Here is a 20,501-nt window from a genome sequence, read left to right as displayed (position 1 = left end):
ATGTCTCTGTAATTTGTGGCTGGTTGCTTATATCTAACTTTTTATATAATTTAGCTATAATATACAGTAGAAGGAGAAAATAGAAAGCCTTACCCTGTGTTATTTTTGACGTAATTAGATAATGGAAAAGTGGTAAGGTTGGCAGTGATTTAAGAATCTAGTGTCGATAACCCAAAATCGCGACCTTTCGTGGAAAATTTCGTTAGTTAATAAGGAGTTGTACGACCGATCCACGAAGGGTCTGGTTTGTGAGATAACTCTTAGACGCTTTGCTGTAGAATTCAAGGGACATAGGAAGCATTATGGAGCGTCTGATTTAAGAGGTAAGCGAGAGCATTCTGATGTCTAGTGGATGCTCGAGATGCTCTTCATTCAATGGCTTGATTTGTCCACAATAAAACCACCTATATAGTGTTAGGCGCTAAGGCCTTCCGAAAATGCTTCTTACATGGTTCAAGTGCTGTGCTGAGTGGCTTTATGACACCGATAATATGACCTAATTCTGCTTGTTTGCTTGCTTTATCTCGGAAGGCTCATCTGTAAAACAGGCGCGCGGCGCTTTCCCATTCTTAAATTTTAAGTCTCTAGAAAAACTTCTACAGCGAACACGTATTGCTTGGTTGATGCGAGAGAGTCCAATACCCGATTCTAGAACCACCACTCCTGCTCTTCAGTTTATCTGGAAAAAACGTTAGGATTCGTTGGTATGTGACGCTTTAAACCCTCTTCTTCCTCATCAAAACAAACATCAAGCACACTTCTCATTTCAGCGCAAGTATCCCATTATTCACTTGTCCTTCATCCTTAAAAGGCGGCGATCATGAATGCTACTCAGCAATTATTCAACTCCACCCGTCTAGAACTATCATCGCAGACGCCTCAAGATCCTGAACAAGTTCATCAAGCAGATGAATTTCGGAGACTGTGCGGATGTCTTTCTCTCACGGCAGCCACACAACATCCCGATTGGAGAAGTGGCCATACCAGACATCTTGTTGACCTAGATCGGATTTGCTTACCACCGTCTTACTACTGTCTTTGATGCCTACCACCCTATGTCTTACCACCTGTTTCTGTTGCCTATTATCTTTCTTTGCTGCCTGCATCTACCTTATGTATATAGAGAGCCTTTAGAGCCAGCTTCAATCGACAGAGTTCTCATTCTTGATCGTCCTGTTCGACACACCTGTGATGGAGGGCGGCCTGGTCTCTCTGCGGCGGAACATTTTGGGTCATGCAATGGTTTAAAATCTAATATTGCGAAATGACCGAGTCCTAGCTTCAAGTACGTCTAGATGCGTACGAGCGGCAATTCATTCGTTATACCAAGCTGGTTGACGATGAAGTTATTTTCGCTTTGAGCGCACAATGCATGCTACTCTATAGCGTTATTGAAAGAGTCAGGGCGTACGGGACTCGCAAGTCATTCGATCTGGCCATTCACCGTCCGCCCTGGGGTAGCGATCTTGACCCCGACTACCTATCCAAGTTTGGCAATGCCTGGGTTGCCCCACAGCTTGATAGGGACAAAGACACGAAAGTGAACGGTAGGTTGGTTTTCAGCCCGTCCGATTTTTCTGGCCCCGAAACCATCGAAATAACTCCGTCCACCTCAAGAAGCCCGCCTCCATATGTCCCCAGAATGCAAACCAATATTGACGCAGCGTTTCCGACCAATTCACTTCATTCCTTCATTCCTTTATCCCGCCTAAAAATTGCAACTAAGGTAATCAACAGGAGCCTTCTACATCGTCAAGTGACAGGAGCTTCCCAGGTCCCGAATTCAGTGAAAACTTCCCACTCAAAAGCCGCGCAGGGTTTCACCCAGCTCGGGCATTCAGGTTTTACTCGCAGGATGAGGAGATATATGGGGAAAACCCGCTGTCATTGGAGAGAAAGACAAATCGTAGAGAGCGGTTTCGATGAGGCATCAATGATTCTCTCGATTCCTGGCCTTTGTAAACCCAATTCGTCAAAGGATGGCGGCATTGATATAAGCAGTGGTTGCTCACTATCGCCGCCTTTGGAAAATGAGGAGGTCCCTGATAGAGGAGCCTTATTACGGTGTAGGAAGAGAGGTCACACGATCACTAATATTGGCAGTATCAGGAGCAAATGACAGTCGATAGAGTCTGGAGATGCTGGGAAGGTGGATGAGGGGTAGTCGTCGTTTACAGCACGTAATGTGCCCTGTATGATCATTAAGAGCGCAATTCTTGGGTGTAAGCAGCGGTGGCATGGTGCTTTATATTGCCTCCCAGCTGTTAAATTGAGCTGTTTCTTTCCTGTCTAAATAATTTATGTCGCTGCTCACCCCAAACGCCATACATGCCAATGTCTCCGCTCAAATCAAACGCCGCGTAATGCACCCCTGACATAACCGTCGTACCCTTTCCTCCTATTCTTACAAAAAACTGCAAAACCGCGATCACAAGCCTAACCCCTTCCTAACATTACCCCTCACAATCTTTTCATACTCCTTCCTCCGCTCCCGCCACATCCTCGCAGCGTCCACATTCGCAGGCGACTCGTCGTTCGGCTCTGCCAGCATGCTCATGACGGAAATCAGAATCTTCTCGACGGATTGGATCGGCGACCAGCGCTCTGAGGCCTGCTCGTAGTGATGTGGATCGTCGCCTGGCGGATGTAGGATTGAGATACATACGGTGCCGTTGGGATACACTATGACAATACAGAATGTTAGCCATCAGCGCTGCAAACCCCTCTACCCCACCCCTCTCGCATCCAGCTCGCACGCCTTCATACTCTTTCCCTCTCTCCCCCTTTCCTTCTCCAACCGCTCATCTCCTTCGCCCTCATACCTCCAATCATACCCTCCCCATCATCTAGAAAATGTGTCCCTTACCATTCGGATGCCACATCTCACACGTAAACCGCATGGTAGGTGGGGCCAGCGGATAGTCCTTGGGGAACTTCAGCTCGGCGGGAAATATGCCGCCTTCAAATGGCGTGCCCTCAGGGCCCTGTATCAGCGCCTCCCATACGAACATGTCATCTTCAGTTACAGGGCCTGCGGTGATGCCTTCGGGTGGGTCGGAGGAGAGGCCACGGTATTCTTTGAAGAGACGCTTAGAGGCGGAGGAGGAGGCCATCTTTGGGTGAGCTGGTGGAATTTGTGTGTGGTACGGGGGTGAGCTTGAGCTTACGGTTTAGAGGGGTGGTGGTTGAAGTGGGATAATCGAGTCACGTGGTTTTCAACTTGCCAAGGTTTTCCAGTTGTTATATATGGATATTCATAGAGTTGAATGAATCATATTCATGCCCGTCCATCGCACAAGATTCCTACATGCATAGTACAAGATATAAAAATATGCCGGCAAACAGTGACTTCCGACGCCCCTCATAAATGACCAACCCGAAAGTTGTGCGACTTGACTTTCCCAACCATTGATACCTCATAAAACCATTTTCCTAGTAATACACCTCCCAATACAGAAACCTTGACCAGTTAGCTATCGCTAAAGAAATCATCAAACAAGCCCCCAGCCTCTCCGCAACCTCCTTGGCCTTCACCGCCTCCCTGACTCCAGGGTGAGCTATCATTCTTGTTACTATTCCCCCACGTGCTCTCGCCCCAGACTTCCTCCTGCAGATTTTTTTGATCTGGTTGCCCTTGCTGAGGGCTTCGCTGAGCTTCGTACGGGTCGATAGCGGCAGGCGAGGCGTCATCCTGTCGCTGGTTGTTCCTGGCACACTGCATAACTTCGTACCCGGCCATAGGACCTGCACTAGCTATCGCGCCTTCACCTGCTCCCAGTCCTCTGGCGGCATTGCCTACTGCCCCTGCCGATTCCGCTGCTTCTATACCGGTATTTGCTGCACCACCAGCATCCGCAGCTCCACCGCTCATAGGGAACTACATCGGCATCCAGTGTCATACTTGGTGTGCTTTCCGTTATAATATTTTTAGTACGAGCGCCTGCTTTCGGGATGAGATAGGATGGTTCCGCAGCAAGACTAGCAGCATCCATTCACAGGGCATAAACTCCAGTGTCTGTGAAGATCTCCCGCGCAAATCCAGAAAAGTTCCTGTTTACGGGCCCAATGAGGCGTTTGTTTTCTGAGAGAAGTGTGAAATCCCATGAGAGAAATGGTTCATCGGCTCGCGCAAATTGCGAAAAGCTAACTGCCGAGAATCCCCTTCTGCGACCTGTAACGCTTTTGGGGTTGAGAGGGGTAGCTCGCCGGATGTGAGCTGGGGAGCGTGCAAATTAGATTGATATTGGTTGAAGTGACGGGAGAGAAAGAGGTTGTATTTACGACGTAGGGTGCCCATTCTTGTTCTGCTGCACCGATGATGCGCATTTCCGAAAGGGGGATGGAAGAAACCTGGGCAGAGGTTTGGTTACGATCGAGCCTGCGCTTATGCCCTGTAGGGCCGCGGAGGAGGTGTATCTTTTTGAGGAGTTGTCCCCAATGGCATCATAGACTCGGATTCTCGAGGATATCTAGCCCGAAGGGCGATGGAACTAATACGCAAGATCAGTATAGCTCCTCGTATCACAAATGATGAATTCATAATCAAAACAGATGCTACGTACCCTTAATATTTCTCTCTCATTCCTATCAAAAACATGTGTCGTAAAGCTCCTATGGGTACGAAACATTTGACGTGTAAAGGTGCTCCCTATGTCATGCTCTTGCTCTGCCAGATAGCCAATATGATTGCCATGCGGATCCATTATAGCATATCTATTCGCTTGCTCAAATCCCATCAGCACATTCATCATCTCCAGTTGTCTGTGTACTACAATGGACGAGTTATCCAGCAGCGACATGGCGGGTGGCTCTCCTTGAGTACTCCATGAGGGTCTTCAGGGATGCGGACTGGGGTTAATAAACTATTTTCACAATCGGGGGTTTGTTTTAGAGCTGCAGAAACTGCTTCTATCTTGGACGGTTCGCCTTTTCCATCTGCTCGAGAGTTTTCAGGATGGCGCAGAAGAGGAGATGGTGGGGGTCGTTTGCTGAGGCTACCTCGTAGTCTAGGAGTATTGGTTTTAGTAGATAAAGCTTGAATAAATTCCCGGGGTGGTCTGAGAGGACCTCGAAGCAGGAAACATGATTGCGGCCCTCTATATTGTGCAAGAGGAGAATATGAAATTTGGATGATGGCTATGCTCGTCAGCGGACGAAAACCAAAGGTAATTAGCCTTATCGATAAGATGAACTTCGGCGTAGGGCGCCACTGAAGATTTCGAGTCACACTTCAACAACCAACTTCCCTTCACTCTTACCACTGTTGGCCCTCTTCCATCCTCCTCTCTAGGAGTCCTCACTAATATATGGAGGAAATGAGCAGCTGTCACGATATCAAACAACACTTCGACTCCTCTGGACAGAGTTTTGACTTAGACTGATCGCTGCAGGTAGCTTAATTTACTTAAATCCTTTTTATCAAGCCCTCCCCCTCTCCCGCCCTTCAATTCGCATGATTTTGCTGTGATGACATACCATTCGTAACCTAGAATAAGACATTGACTTTCGTCTTCATTCTCTGTTGGTTCAAATTCTCATTGAGAAAGACTACAACGGTATCTGAGCAACCCAATTTCTCCACTCATCCTATGTTTCATTCGCTAGAGTTTATGGATGCTGATAAGAAATTAAGATACACCGTTATCTCGTTGATGGATACGGCTCGATATGACTTCTACCGTCCTCTCTAAGGAGGTTCCGTCGCTGGTGGCTGATTCAGCTACGAATGGAATTGCATCGACAGAAAAGGCTACTGAGCCTCAACAACGTGTCCCTCGGCCTAAGAAGCCAAACTATGGGCAAATACACTCCCGGCCACTTCCCCTGGATACATATCCTCTACCAGCCTTTATTCCACACAATCCACTGTCTCTATTTAGAATTGTGTATGCAGTGTTCTCGCAACTCTTTTGGCCACCATCCTCACATCCCTTGGTTTGTTACAAAGGCTACTTCTCGCATGAGACTCAATCAGTTCACGTTACAGACTCCAAGACCATCCGTGCCTTGTGGGAGAAAGGGTTCTTTGGCAAGGGTACCCTCAGCCGTAGTGAGCCTCGGTGGCTTGATCAGGAAAAGCGAAAACGAGGGTTTCTAGCCCAGGAAACTAGTGAGGAAGTTACTCGCAAAAGGCGCGAGGAGAGGAGGCAGTTCAAGATAGAACGAGCAAGAAAGGAGAGGGAAACCATTGAACAGCAGCTAAGAGAAGAGGGGAAAATTAGCAATTTAGCGCCAATCGATGAGACTGAGCAGACAATCGATGATACTCAACTAAAGGAAAAGCGCCCGCAGCCCTCCAATAGCCACGCCAAAGGCCATCTCGAAAATAGTGACCATGTTGCAAATGGCCACACCCCTGTCTCATCCGGAATAAAACCAGCTAAGCCAACGCAAATTCTAACCTCTGAGGACAGTGGACGCTCCGCCGAAGCTGCTGATATCAAACTCGATGAAGAACACTTGCAATTGAATCCTGAAGAAGTTTTCTTCCTCACTTATGGACTTGGGATTCTCGAAGTGTCTGACCAGGGAATACCAATACCAACCTCTTCACTTTTCAAGCTCTTCTGCCATCAGTCGACCTCCCCGTCTCCCGACATACCTTCAATCCAACCCGATGATCCGTTCCTACTGAGATACGTAGTGTACCATCATTTTCGATCCTTGGGATGGGTAGTGCGGCCAGGCGTAAAATTTGCTGTCGACTACTTGTTGTATAATAGGGGTCCAGTATTCAGTCATGCAGAGTTTGCTGTCATGATTATCCCCTCTTACAGCCACGCATACTGGCTTAAAAATCCAGAACGAAAGGCCAGCGTTCAACAGAAGGAGAAGAGGGATTGGTGGTGGCTGCATCGTATCAATCGCGTGCAGACGCAAGTTCACAAAAGCCTCATCTTAGTCTATGTGGAGGTACCCCCGCCGTTTCATGGCGTTGGCGCTAGCTACAAGCTTGATGTCGGAAACGTTCTGAAACGTTATAATGTCCGAGAGTTTGCGCTGAGGAGGTGGGTCGCGAACCGTAACCGCGACTGAAAATTCGTAAGGATATCAACATCAACACCCACCGAATCAAAAGACTGGAGTCAGTTGCAACACGGCTACTTCCAGTCATCAATGGAAGGCCTCCAACCTTTCAACAACCAGCGGAACAGCGTCCCATTTCGTTGCTGAAGCTATCTCACTTCTAGCTAGTAGAAAGACTCGAGGTTGTGATCCAGTAGATGAAAAACGATGGCTTTTTAGATTAGCAGCTAAAATTTTCTTTCTCAAAATGTCGACGCTATTCCAAGAATCCACATGTTTCTCTGACGGGTTAGTAGCTTCTGCGGCACGATTATCCGCATTTGATAGTTCATGTAAAACCATGGCAGGGCGTTATATCAAAAATCGAGAAGACTGCTCTAACTTCCATTCACTAAGGGAGTAACATCGAGGTGGTGGATTCGATGAGGAGCGCGATAGCTAAAACAATCATATGAACAAGAGTGAAAAGCCTGATTCTGCGATGATAAGTCCGTTAACTCAAAATTCTCGGCCTCAAATGCAATATATTGATCATTAGTCCATATACATCGACGACACGCAACAGTCTTCTGTTCGCCCCTTCCCATATATTCTAAGGGTTCATTGCAGTAGCAATAAGATACTGTAGATCAACCTTGCACAACGCCCAAAACACCCAATTCACAAGATACCAAAATAAAATTCACGCATTCTTGGAAGGCATTCACGATCTCGGGTAAACCGTTAAAATTTCACAAGCACTTCAACGCATCACAAATCCTTCACAATGGTTGTCGCGCATCGCATAACTTTGCCGTGCACACCAACAATTCTGACTTACTCAATGTTTCTACTATGGAGACATCCGAATCGGTTACTAACAATAATCAGAGAACTCGCGCTATATCGTCATTATTTTCCAGTATCAATAGCTTTTGGAACCAGGATGCACCCGTGAATAGGCTACAAGAGCCTTAAAATAGGGTCCGAATGGACACACAAAATAGTCTGCCTTTTGGCTCGTCAACCTGCAGAGACTGTGGCTATTTGAATCGTTTACGACACACTTTCGGCTCGCCCGTATCTTTAAATAATGGTCTATTCTAACGCGCGTCACCTAGACAAAGAGTGGATTATTGAAAACTCCAAGATCCAAGCAGAACATTGCTGATTATGTAGCAGCATTTACACCAACATTAATTATACCTTCTCCAGTAGTGAGCCTCAACTTGCTGAAGTAATAGATCTGGATGAGGGCACTCGGAGAATTCTCGAGGCATGATAGAACACTTGAACTGCTATTTCGAGCCTACCATACATCAGAACCCCGTCAACGAAAAATATTCGAACACGCGTTTTTGGCGTATACACTAGGCATGGGGCTTCGTGAATTCGTCTGGAGACTGTATTTCGGAGCGCTGCCAGCTACTTTTGTCGAGTTTTTGCTCGGGTATCCTCCCAGCTTCTTAGGGAAATTTGAGCTGACGCAAATCACAAAGTTCAGCCAGAGATCGATTATTGCAAAATCATTCGTGGCTGTCATCAAACAATTAGAAAGGGACCCAAAGGAAGTGCCCGGAGCTCTTGAAATACTGCAAAGATGTTCAAAGCGCTTTGAGTTAGCGAAACAGAGGATTATCCTCAGCTATTTCACGTATGACTGCATGTATTCCATCCGCATCATACTCAGAATCCGTCTCAGATGGTTGCTAGAAGCCTCAGACTGCATCCAGTCATGCCAGGAGAACCGTCAGCGTCCAGATTGGACTCAATCAGGGTTCCCTCACTTCACGTGGGCCCAAATGCGCTGGTCAGATACTATTACGGGGTTGAAGACACTGATCAACATGTATATGGCCATCATCGACACAATATGCGAGGGCACCAATACTGATGAACTGCCGGATATTGGTATTTGGAATAATGAATTAAAGTTCGACATGAATTAGTATTAGTACTTGATTCCAATCGATGACTGCGACACGAAGGGAGAGTATAACGAACACAGTTTTATGCATGATTTGACATGGGGCTCAGCGTTGGTCTGGTGGCTAGACAGTACGCGGACTCAGGCAGCTGCAGCAGCGCTTTTGCTCAATAGACGAATGGCGAAATACGCGCAGAATATTCTCCGAGTAACATGGCTCCTGCAGACACCGCAGCTCCCCCGTTCTTGAAGGATGAAGAAATGGAGAGAAACAGTCGAGGGCTTATTTTCTTCCGCGAATGACAAGAGATTAGTTAAGAAGCTCAAACGACTTATCGAGGGGAACGAGCAGTTTTGGGAGTTTTGGGACGGGTTTTTCTAGGGAAAAGTGCCTGGAGAAGTGCAGATGGTCATGTATTTCGCGAATGTAGGATTGGACAGTCTCTTTTCTATCCTAACACGTTGATCCATCCTCTGAGTTACCTAAGACCAGCTAATCGATCCTCTCTCGTAATTGCCTCAGATGCCTCCCACAACTTCAACCCTCAGGCCTCTGGTCACTCCTTCTCGCTTACTCTCTTATGGCTGTGCCATCACCCTCGAATCACCCCTTGAATACTTCTGGTCCTTACCCTACGAGAGATTTAAATATTCCCACCCAACAGCCGGACCACAGTCCTCAACCTTGGAGACATGCTTGTGAGGCGGAATCTACTAACTTATATAGAGGCGAAGGCAGTAATGGCAATAACTATATAACCGTAATCAGCCCCATGATTCCAATTATTATATAATTAAAGAAAGTAATTCTAATTTAATTATATAGTTATATTAATTACGTCTTTTAGGCACGGGCCTCTACGTAATATTATTTCTATATAAGTTATTATATATAGATAATATACTTACCCTAGAGTTTACCTAAAGCTCCCCCCTAAAGCTCTAACCCTCCCTCTTTTTATTTCTGCTATTTCCGCAGTTAATTATATAGTTATATTTACATAACATAATTAATAGGTGCGATTATAATTAGGTTAGTTATGTTTCTATATAATATAATATAATCGTAACTAACTAACTGATTATTGCCATCACTGGGCGAAAGGGTTTTAACTAATAAGAATGCCATGTACGTTTACAGTAATCTGAGGTTTCTCAAGTGGGATAAGGTAGTTAAAGATTGGTAGTGTCACTGACAAGACTAATTGTGCGGCTTTGCTACCGCAATTCATATCTTAAATTTCTGCGATCGCCTGAGACCATAGGCCTACTAAGGTCACTCGCTCATAACTATGATTTTTAGGCTTCCTAATGAGATATATAAAAGGCTAACATTCTAGTTTAGTTGTCACTCGACTCACCTTAAGGACGTGCAACGCTCTTGGCATCTCACAAGTGTTCACGAGAATAGTGCTAGATTCAAAGTTTCCACCCTCTAACGGCATTATAAATGGCGATTTGAAACCAAGCAAGGAATCACCTCTCTTTCCCCTAAATTTAAATGCCCGGTACCTCATCTAGCCATGGGATTGCTGATTGAGCGCCTTTTTTTTGTACAGCCTTGGAAGCTGCCCGATTAGCGAAGTCGATGGCAGCATCTATGTCAAATGCGTCTCTCTTAGAGGCAGCTTTACTGCGGGCGACAGCCACAGCATAGCCGCCAACAAACGTATCGCCAGCAGCAGTGGTGTCCACTACTTCAACTTTCTTTGCGGAGATGAGCTTGGCTGTGTCCGATTGTACTTGACGATAAGCTGATTGGTAGTAGACTCCCTCCAACAGAGTTAGGAAGTGGATAAAATCTAGCCATAGAGACTTACTTCAGCACCAAGTGTGATTATCACATTCTCAACACCTTTTTGCACGAATATTGAGGCAATCTCATCCCAAGAATTTGATTGAGAAATACCAGAGAGGATTGTAGCCTCGGTTTCGTTCATGATCAGGTGGTTTAGTCCTTGGTATGCATCGTCCGGTAGTGTAAACGCGGGTGCTGGGTTTAATATTGTGTCGATGCCTCGGTCGCGTGCTTCTTTCATATTTCGTAAGACCTATGATGATTAGCATACAAAGGTACTTTAACATCATTCGTACCAATCAAGAATAAGGCTACGCAAATTCGTATATAATTTAAGTTTGCTGGGGATTCACATACCACATCCGTTGGAAGTTCGAGTTGGAAAAGAGCTACATCGGTATCATCTTGGAGAAGATTATCGGCTGGCACAGCGTAGTTCGCACCCGGAGAAAAAAGAATCCTATTTTCTCCAGTTTGGCTCTCGACGATGATAACAGCCACGCCAGTCTTCTGATTTGGTAGCCTCTGGATGTTGGAGATATTCAAACCGTCTCCCTGCAAGCTTTTGAGGAAATCATCGGCAAACTGGTCTTCGCCTACCGCACCAACCATCCGCACCTCTACATCTGCCGGTCTTCCTTCTATTGCTTGGCTGTGGGTTCGCGATAGCCGCGCACAGGCTACTGCCTGGTTTGCACCCTTTCCCCCAAAACCGATGTCAAAAGACTCTGAAGTCAACGTCTCTCCTGCAGCAGGGACTCGAGACGTTCGGGTAACTAGATCAACATTCAGAGACCCTACAACAGAAATGACTGTATGAGGCGGAGCCATTGTGGTAGCATTCACCGTCCTTTTATGAGGTGATGGTGGTCGGATTCTGGGCTCTCGGGTCTCAGCGAGCTCAGACGTGATTTTTTTGGCTAGCGTCCGTCTGATTACCTCAGCAAGCTCAGACGTGATTCCGTTGGTGCGGAGTCAATCGGCCCGCAGGCGGGTGACTAACCACATTCGTGATGCACCACCAGTATCACGTCTGAGGCACTTTTCCAACGTTTATTACCAGCTCCAACTTTTTTTTTTAATTCCTCCTACACTCGCGGCTGAATCGCTCAACCACGACGGCTTAAAATACTACTAAAAGTTAATCGATTAGAGGGGCGACCGATATTTTATAAATATCAGGTCTAAATTAGCCTATAACTGCCCAAAGTTTAAAAAAATCCGTTATTGTTACGGACCTTATATCGGCAGTAGTGGAACTACTAAGAAGAGACATAAACGGGTTAGTTGAGACAGCACGGGAGGCGCTGGAACCGATCGAGCCATGGGACAAGGGGTAGCTAAGTTACGTAGCTAGTCATGTTATAAGTTCGGAACGTAGGAACGTAAGAACGTTGTTACGGCACCGTAACGCGTAACCTGGACAGGGAGTCTAGTCAGGGGTTCGGCTAAGAACTTGGCGTCCTAACGCGTATATGTTACGTCTCTACCTCCTATATATACCTCTTCTCTTCTCCTTAGCTTAGTATCTTCGTAATATAGCATTCTATAAGCTTCGGTTTAGAGGCATTTATACAAGCCGTAACATTATACTAAGCTTACCCTATACTGCCTAAGAAGGCCTTAATAATATCCCACTCTAAAAGAAACTTTGTCTGTAACGACGCGTTAACACACTATACTTAAATACTAAAATAACTCTATACTGCCTGGGAAGGCCTTAATAATATCCTACCCTATAAGCTAGATAGGATTAGACCTATACCCCTAGAATTAAAACTAAATTATATAATTTTAATAAACCCTAGGAGGCTAATAATGGTACCTAAAGCGAGCTTATTTAAAAGAGCTGCCCCAATCTAAAAAAAAAATAAGATTTAATTAGGATTCGAAATTAATAATAATAATATTATTATTATAGACGTATATAAACAGATTCGTGCCCTAACGGCTAATTAGGAAGCCGACCGCCTTTAAGCTTAAAGTATATAGGAGGCCCTATAAGAGATCTTAGATAGCCTTATAGCCCTATAAAGTAGCTTAGCTTTCCCTTTTAGAAGTCCTAGTTATCCTATTTACTTAACTAAATATAATATACTAGGGAGTACAGATATAATAATAAAGTAATTAAAATCTGTTAAGCTCCTTAACCCTTAACTACTATTTAATGGGATAGACCCTACCTTTAAGAATTAGAGGATTTAAGTATAAGAAAAGCTCCGCGTTAACTATAACTATTTCCTTTCTAAAGAAGCCAAAATACTCTATCTTTTTAGTTAAACTATAGGGGACGCCTAATGGCACCTTTAAGCCAAGTTTAAGGACAAGTCCCCTATCTAATTTATATCTATTAATAAGATAATACGGTACCTAGCTACTATTTATATTAACCTAAATAAAGTACAAGATTCCTAGTATAATTATAATCGCCTAATAATAAAACCAAACTAACCCTTTACTAAATTTTAGATTTAATTCCTATACCTTATAGGAGAAGGCCAGGTTCCCCTTAAGAACTACCGTTTAGACTTATACAATAAGCTAATAATCTAGCTATAAGAAAAGATCGCTATGACCTTAAATAACCTACTAACCCACAAAAAACTCGCAGCTTATTGCCTATTATTAGACTTAAAACTAAAGTAGATTAATACCTACCTAAATTAGTAGAAGAAACTATATAGTAATTAGAACTCGTTAGCTATACCTATAGGAGCTAGAGTATAAAGATAAGCTATAACTTCTCTTATACTAAAAGTGGTTATAACTACGCACTAGCGAGCCTTGCCTAACTAGCTATATACTACACCCTTAACTAGTACTTATTATAATATACTAATTAACCCTACCTTAGCTATATACTATAACTATAATAAAGAGGGTTACTTTACCTTATCTTGCCTAAAGCTAAAGAATATAGGCGATATTAAGGAGATAGAGAAAGGAGAAACGTCTAATAAGTTAGAAAAAGAAGAACCCTAGGGAAAAACTCCCTCTTAGGGTACCCTATTAATCTTAAGGAGATTAATCTAAGTTAGTTAATAGGTAGAAAACACTTTATAGTTCTATATATAGTATCTTACTTTATAATTAGCAAGGCTATTAGCCTGTCCTTATAGTTATAGCAGGTAGTTAACCTAGATATTATAGTTATAACAATCTAGACATATAGGGGACCGGTATAAATTATTAATGTATATAACCCTAGGGTTAAAGGGGTCCTATAAACAGAGAATATTATATCGGTAATAAGCTTGCTAGAAATCGAAGGTATAGAGTTTATTTTACTAGGAGATATAAACCTCTACCACCCGCGGTGGGGGGGGGGGTATCTATATTGCTGCTAATTAACAGGCAGAGTGCCTACTAAGAGCCATAAATACCTAGGGCCTTAAGTTAGCCACCCCCTTAGGAGCAACTATATGGCAACAAGGAACCTCTAGAAGTACAATTAACCTTATATTTATAGACGAAGGCCTATACTAGAGACTTAAAAGGTATAACCCTAAAGAAAAATAGGCACTCGCTTTGGACTATATCCCTATTTAAATACAGCTAGATTTGGATATTAAGGCGTAACTAAGTAGTAAAAGATATGCAATAAAGAAGCTTAAAATAGATAGCTTCCTTAATATAGTTAAATAACAACTCTAAGACTTAGAAGAAATCCACCTAATTCTAAACGAGTAAGGCTTATTAGCTACCCCTAAGGAAATTAACTAAAGACTAGAAAGGATCTAGGCAGCAATTAAAAATAGGCTAGAAGAGTACTGCCTAGTCTTAAAACTAGGCCCCTATACGCGACACGTATAGTCCGCATAATACGCGGTTTTTGTTACTAGCTAATAATAAGCAAGAAGGAAATATATAAGTAGCTATAACCCTAAAGATAAGAAATAATATAAAGACATAAGAAACTAGTTAAAGAATACCCTAAAGAAAGAAGTAAGGAATAACTAGAGACGGTTTATAAATAAGTATACTTTTAACCTAAGCCTCCCCTATAATAAGGGCCTTTAGACTATAGCGAAATAAGTAAAAAAAAAGGCAGGGCGCCTAGTAGAAGACTGTAAGAGTATATATATTAGGTCCTGCCGCGCTTATAACAAGTTCGTAAGCACTCTCAGTCTTTTTGGCCGTATGGCGACGTGGAGGCGGGCTATGTTACAATTGTGCTTGCGAACTTACTGGGGCCAGGTATTATGGATCCGATCCCTATTGGTTACTTCGCTCTAGTATAGTCTAACGCGCATCCGTGCGATAAGGTGTCGGTGGAGATTCCGATTGCTTATGTTACTAGGGACTAACTAATATAGTAATACTTTTGGCGTTTAATCCCTGTGGAGGCCCAAACGGGCGCATAGAGGAATCCCTGCGAGCGCTCGGGGACGAGCGCGCAGAGGAGAGGGCAATTGTAAGAGTATATATATTAGGTCCCGCCGCGCTTGCGATAAGTTCGCAAGCACTCTTAGTCTTTTTAGCCGTATGGCGACGTGGAGGCGGGCCACGTTACAAAGACCTATATTTACTACCCCTATAAAGAGCAGGGGAATTATAGGCTACTAATAATAATGATAAAAAGGTAAAGATCCTTATAGAAAGGTTCTTCCTCTAACCGGCTCTAGTAGACCTTAGCGATATTATAGGTAAAACACCAGTAACTTGCCTAAGGGTTAACAGTGACATAATAACAGAGGAAATGGCCAGAACTATTAGCCGCCTTTTAAATAATATAGTACTAGGACCAGATAGGATTTTAAATAAGGCCTTAAAAACCTATAGACTATTTATAGCACCCTAGCTTATAGACGTAGCTAGGGTATACTTTGCTATAGGCTACTACCCACGACTTAGAAGATTTATAACGACGGTTATTTTACGGAAAGAAGGTAAAGTAGATTACTTAATCCCAGGAAGCTACTGCCCTATTGCCTTAAAAAACACCCTTAGTAAGATCTTAGAAAAGGTAATAGCGGACTATATAGTAGATACGGTTAAGGAATATACCTTATTATCACAAAGCTAAATAGGGGCAAGAAAGAACCGGTTAATACTATTAGCACTTACGCTACTCGCTGCTACTATTAAATCTGTATAGGCGATGCGAAGGGACTTTATAGTATTAATGCTTAGCCTAGATATTAGTGGCGCCTATAATAACGTACCCCATAAGCGTCTCCTATATATCCTTAGAGTAAAAGGCTTCCTAGAATAGATTATATAATTTATTTAAGGGTTTATAGGTTAGAAAAAAACATTACTAGTCTTTAGCGGATACTAGAGCCCCCCTATTGCAGTTATAACAGGAATACTATAAGGATTACCCCTCTCGCCTATACTTTTCCTTTTCTTTATAAGCAACCTGCTTAACTCCTTTAAAAAAGGGGCAATCTAGGGGATAGGCTTTATTAATAATATAAACCTAATTATATACGGGCTAATAGCCGTAGAGAATTGCAGAACACTAGAGAAAGCTTATAATACCTTTATAGAATAGGCAAGACAATATAGAGTTTAATTCTTACTAGAGAAATACCAGCTAATCTACTTTATAAGAAAACGTAACTAATCTATAGATCTCTAGCATATAATTCGCATTTAAGGCTTTAGGGGTTAACTAGTTTAGGGCCTAAGGGTATTAGGAGTATAGGTAGATAGTAAGCTTTGGTAAAGTATATATACAGTATAAGCGGCCTATAAGGGCCAAGTATAGTATATCGCATTATCTAGAATCGCCAATTCTATATAGGGTCTATACTTTTAGAGGTCACGCCTACTATATACAGCAGTTATCCGGCCAACTATAACGTATAGGTCCAGTGTTTGGGCTATTAGAGAATCTAAGAAAGGCCCCCCTAAATCACTCCTTAAACTACTCTAAAAGGTCTAAATAGCCTACCTTTAGAGTATAATAGGCGGATATAAGCGAACGGCTACAGCACGCTTAAAAAGGAAGCCAATATTCCCCCCCTATAACTATATATTAAAGCCGCTATAATATAAAGGGCGTAAAATAAACGCAACTCTAATATTATAAAGTATATTAAGATACGCTTAAATAAACTATAGAGGGACCCTAGGGCGCCCTATAGAAGAATAAACCAATAACCCTAAAGTAGGGAAAACATATTAGAGAAATAGGTAAAGAAAGTAGAAGAAAAATAGTACTACTTTAGGGCCTAGGCCTATATAGAGGAGAAAGGGAGACGCGTAAGAGGCTAGTAAAGATAATAGTAAGAGAGAGAAAGGAGCTAAAGTAGAGCATAAAAGAACGCTAGGAAACTATCTACTATAATGCAATACTGGCTGGACTAACGCTAGAGAGGTATATAGGCTAACTAAGGTAAGAGGAACCTAAGCTGTAGTATAGTTAATACTATAGGGGGTAAACACTTTAGGGCTCTAAGAAGGCCTAATAAAGGCAGAAAATATAATAGCAATACTTTTAAGAATAGGAATAATAGGATTAAAAGACTGGCTCTACTAGGTAGGTGTCTTAGTAGGTAGCCTAAGATATAAATATAGCTGGTTAAGACAGATACTAAAACATGTAATACTATTATGCCCCTTATATACTAACTAAAAAGTAATGCTCTTAGTAGCTAGTATAGAGAACTATAATATATTGCTCTTAATATAAAAAGGCCTTAAGGCGGTTACCTAGTAGCTTATTAGCTAAAATGTACTAAACTAGTTCTGGGTTATAAAGGAAATAGTAATAAAGGGCGGGGGGGCGAGTAATAGGCGCCCCCTAATAACTCTATAGTAGTAAAGTAAAGNTTNTAATACTAGCGCGTCTATAGGCTTATTACGGCAGTAGTAATTCCTAAAGAGGTTAAAAAGTAAGGTAGTAAAGTACTATAGGTAACTTATAGGCGCCTTATAGGCGCCTTATAGGCAAGTCCTAAAAGGTAGGGAGATAAATTACGGGGTTTTCTTAAATAGAGTTTTCTCCCTATATGTATATAAGGAGTAGTCCGCGTAGGCCTAATAGGGATTTAAATCGGATATTAAGCAATAAATAATAATATATAGTATCTTAAAATAGATATAAAGTTAATATAACCGCTATTATTAATACTAGAGTAAATAGCTTTACCTTTATAAATACTGTCTATATAAATAACATTACTAAGTTTTTAAATATAAAAGCCACTAGACTAGAGAAGCCTATCTAAGTAAGAGGCTATAATAGTTAAGCTAGTAAGCCGGGTACTTACGCCTTAAAGTTATATATCGCTCTTAATAGACAACGCTAGTATAGTATCCCCTTTTGTATCCTAGACCTAGGGTCTTATAATATAATCCTTAGCCGGAAATAGATATCCTATTTTAATATTTAGCTAAATATATAATAAAGATAATTCGTCTAGATAGAGGATAGACTAAAATTACCCTCCTTTATTAAGAAAATCTAAACTAACCGCAAGATACTAGCCGCGAAGGTTAACTCTACCTATTAGTAGGATGTTAGGGACCGCGACCTAGCCTTTATCTAAAAAGATGCCTACCGCGAGGCCGGAAGGAACTCTTTTATACTAAAAAAGAGACTCCCCTAAAGCGCTACAGTTAATAAAAACTCTACTTATAGTAGTAAGATAGATAGCGATATAAATAATATATAAATTACGCAGATTTAACTAATATAGAAGAGAATATACCGATAGGATATAAGGGATAACCTTTAAAAGATATAATAGGAGCTAAAAGGAATATTAACAATACCTTTACCCTAGAAGCCCCTAAGGTCCTATACATCCCTATTATTATATAACCCCCCTATAGTAGATATTACTACAATTAGCGCTATAGTATTCCACTTTAATATATATAGGAGGGATAACCTATAAAGTTAGCCGCGAGGAGCTCTTGCTGCACCCGGCTTAAAAAGACCAAAAACAACCACAAGAACCCTGAAAAACACCTAGAGAATCCCCCTAAGATATATACATCGCAGGGGAGGTATATATTAAACGACAGTGGTTCGTACTCGCGCGCGCCTACTAGAACCACGCCTAGTAATAGCCCTCTATAATAAAAACGGGCGAATACTACACTATAAAGCGGAAAGACCTCTATTAAGAAGGCATCTAATAAAATATAAAGCCTATTAGACGCGTCTAGTATCTGCAGTTACGGGGGAGCGACTATTAGCTATAATAAACTAATACAGCTAGTAGAATGGCTCCGCCAATCTAGCGTTCCTTAGGCGCCCCTCTAGTAAACCCTTAACTAAATCCTCTAACGGCTAAGCAAAATCAAAAATAAATAAAACCCCTCTTTACCGGCGAACCGCACCTAGGCCACTATAGCTGCGCCTCTATAGTATAGGGAGCCTACCCCCCTAAAGATAATATCTGGATATATAATTATAATATAACTAAATATAGAGAAAGTAGAGGGGCTTAGGGGACAATTAGAAATAGAAGTCCTTATAGAAATTTATAAGGAGGTTTATAACGCCGTTATAGTCTAACACCTTAGAAGCGGAGATATTAAAGTTACCCTAAGGGACTAATAGGTAAAGGAACGAGCTATAAGGGTAAAGGATAGGCTAGGAGAACGTATTAGTATAAAAGTGCTCTATAAAGATTACCTAGTTAAAGTCCTAGCGGTTCCCCTAAGCCTTAGGGTAGAAAAGGGACGCTAGGCGAACAATACGGCAACTATATATAAGATAGTAAAATAAACGGAACGCCTTATACTAGGACTTAAGATTACCCAAATCTAATAGCTTTAATAGGAAAATACAAACCAAGTATATAATAAGAATAATAAAAGAATATAAGGGTCGCCAGAGACTTGCTAGGGAGACACTAATTAAATGCATAGCTCCCTTATTATTAGCACATATATACTAGGAATATAAAAACTCCTTATCTAAAAAGGTATTATTATAAATGGCCTTATATACAACGCAAGACTCTATAACCATAAACTCTACCTAGAATAATACTACCGCTATATATAATGGGGACACACCTAATCTACATACGTAGTATAGGTGTGCTGCGGCCACTATATAGGCCCCCATAATATAAGAAACTGCTTAAATTAAGACTAAATAAAATGCGTAAACTGCCACCAAAGCACATATAAGGCGTAGGAGAGAGGAGACTGTATTAAATACAAGAGATGGAAGGTAAGGGCTTAATAGCTATAGGAATAACTATATGCTAGGTTATATAAATAAAAACAACAGGCGATAAGCTAAGGGGGCGCAGGTACCTTTCTAGCATTTCCTACCTTTAATACTAGGGGGCTAGGCTAGCTATCCCAAGCCTTAACGGGCTAGAAGCGTTACCGCGCAATATTACTAGACCGTATAGGGATATAAGGGTTACAGGGGATATAAGGGAAAGAACACCCTATAGGAAGACTATTATGGATAGCTATAGTAAGCTTAAGACTAGGATAATTAAGAATTAGACTTAACGCGGCAAATATAATATTTATAGCCGACTCTTAAAGGGTATATAGCTAACCAGTAAGAATAGGGGAGGAACTAGAGATAATAATAGATTTAGATATAAAAGCGCTACTAGGAATACAAGATACGGGAATAGAAAGCTTTATATAAAATAAGTAGTAACTAGGATGCAGATATAAGAGATAGAAGCTCTAAATGTTGTAAAGAAAGTGGAAATAGAGGAAGCGAGGAATAAAGGAGAGGCGAAGGACCCCCGCCGGGGGTCCGCCACCTATCTATTATATAGTATAACTGCGGTAATATAAACCACCATCTTGTAAGGCCCTTGCTAGATAGCTTAG

General features: G+C 42.1%; 6 protein-coding genes across 6 annotated transcripts; 3 read left to right on the top strand and 3 right to left on the bottom strand.

The window, feature by feature from the left end:
- The first annotated feature begins 1,207 nt into the window (after positions 1-1,207).
- Positions 1,208-2,173, top strand: K441DRAFT_33829 (uncharacterized protein). The gene has a single exon (XM_067641250.1). It carries the CDS (start codon positions 1,373-1,375, stop codon positions 2,117-2,119), a length of 747 nt encoding a protein of 248 aa, XP_067496244.1. The 5' UTR covers positions 1,208-1,372; the 3' UTR covers positions 2,120-2,173.
- Positions 2,174-2,365: 192 nt separating this feature from the next.
- K441DRAFT_671949 (ubiquitin-conjugating enzyme) lies at positions 2,366-3,169 on the bottom strand. Its single transcript, XM_067650496.1, has 2 exons — positions 2,867-3,169; positions 2,366-2,682 (listed from the first exon to the last, which is right to left on the bottom strand). The coding sequence occupies exons 1-2, from the start codon at positions 3,111-3,113 to the stop codon at positions 2,429-2,431; spliced, it is 501 nt and encodes a 166-aa protein (XP_067496243.1). The 5' UTR covers positions 3,114-3,169; the 3' UTR covers positions 2,366-2,428.
- A 300-nt stretch (positions 3,170-3,469) lies between these two features.
- On the bottom strand, positions 3,470-3,871 carry K441DRAFT_683150 (uncharacterized protein; the record flags this gene model as incomplete). Its single annotated transcript, XM_067651662.1, has 1 exon — positions 3,470-3,871. One exon carries the CDS (start codon positions 3,869-3,871, stop codon positions 3,470-3,472), a length of 402 nt encoding a protein of 133 aa, XP_067496242.1.
- Positions 3,872-5,667: 1,796 nt separating this feature from the next.
- On the top strand, positions 5,668-7,035 carry K441DRAFT_597901 (uncharacterized protein; the record flags this gene model as incomplete). The annotated part of the gene is made up of 2 exons (XM_067645084.1): positions 5,668-6,328; positions 6,380-7,035. The coding sequence occupies 2 exons, from the start codon at positions 5,668-5,670 to the stop codon at positions 7,033-7,035; spliced, it is 1,317 nt and encodes a 438-aa protein (XP_067496241.1).
- A 938-nt stretch (positions 7,036-7,973) lies between these two features.
- On the top strand, positions 7,974-8,954 carry K441DRAFT_712959 (uncharacterized protein; the record flags this gene model as incomplete). The annotated part of the gene is made up of 1 exon (XM_067653926.1): positions 7,974-8,954. The coding sequence occupies exon 1, from the start codon at positions 8,256-8,258 to the stop codon at positions 8,952-8,954; it is 699 nt and encodes a 232-aa protein (XP_067496240.1). The 5' UTR covers positions 7,974-8,255.
- A 1,139-nt stretch (positions 8,955-10,093) lies between these two features.
- On the bottom strand, positions 10,094-11,606 carry K441DRAFT_649795 (ribokinase-like protein). The gene is made up of 3 exons (XM_067646956.1): positions 11,088-11,606; positions 10,753-10,983; positions 10,094-10,705 (listed from the first exon to the last, which is right to left on the bottom strand). Exons 1-3 carry the CDS (start codon positions 11,559-11,561, stop codon positions 10,430-10,432), a joined length of 981 nt encoding a protein of 326 aa, XP_067496239.1. The 5' UTR covers positions 11,562-11,606; the 3' UTR covers positions 10,094-10,429.
- Between the last annotated feature and the right edge of the window lie 8,895 nt (positions 11,607-20,501).

This window comes from Cenococcum geophilum (assembly GCF_001692895.1).
Source record: "Cenococcum geophilum 1.58 unplaced genomic scaffold K441scaffold_112, whole genome shotgun sequence".
In the NCBI taxonomy this organism is placed as follows: Eukaryota; Fungi; Ascomycota; class Dothideomycetes; order Gloniales; family Gloniaceae; genus Cenococcum; species Cenococcum geophilum.
Note: the sequence above shows the minus strand (reverse complement) of the source record. Positions and strands in the feature narration are given on the sequence as shown.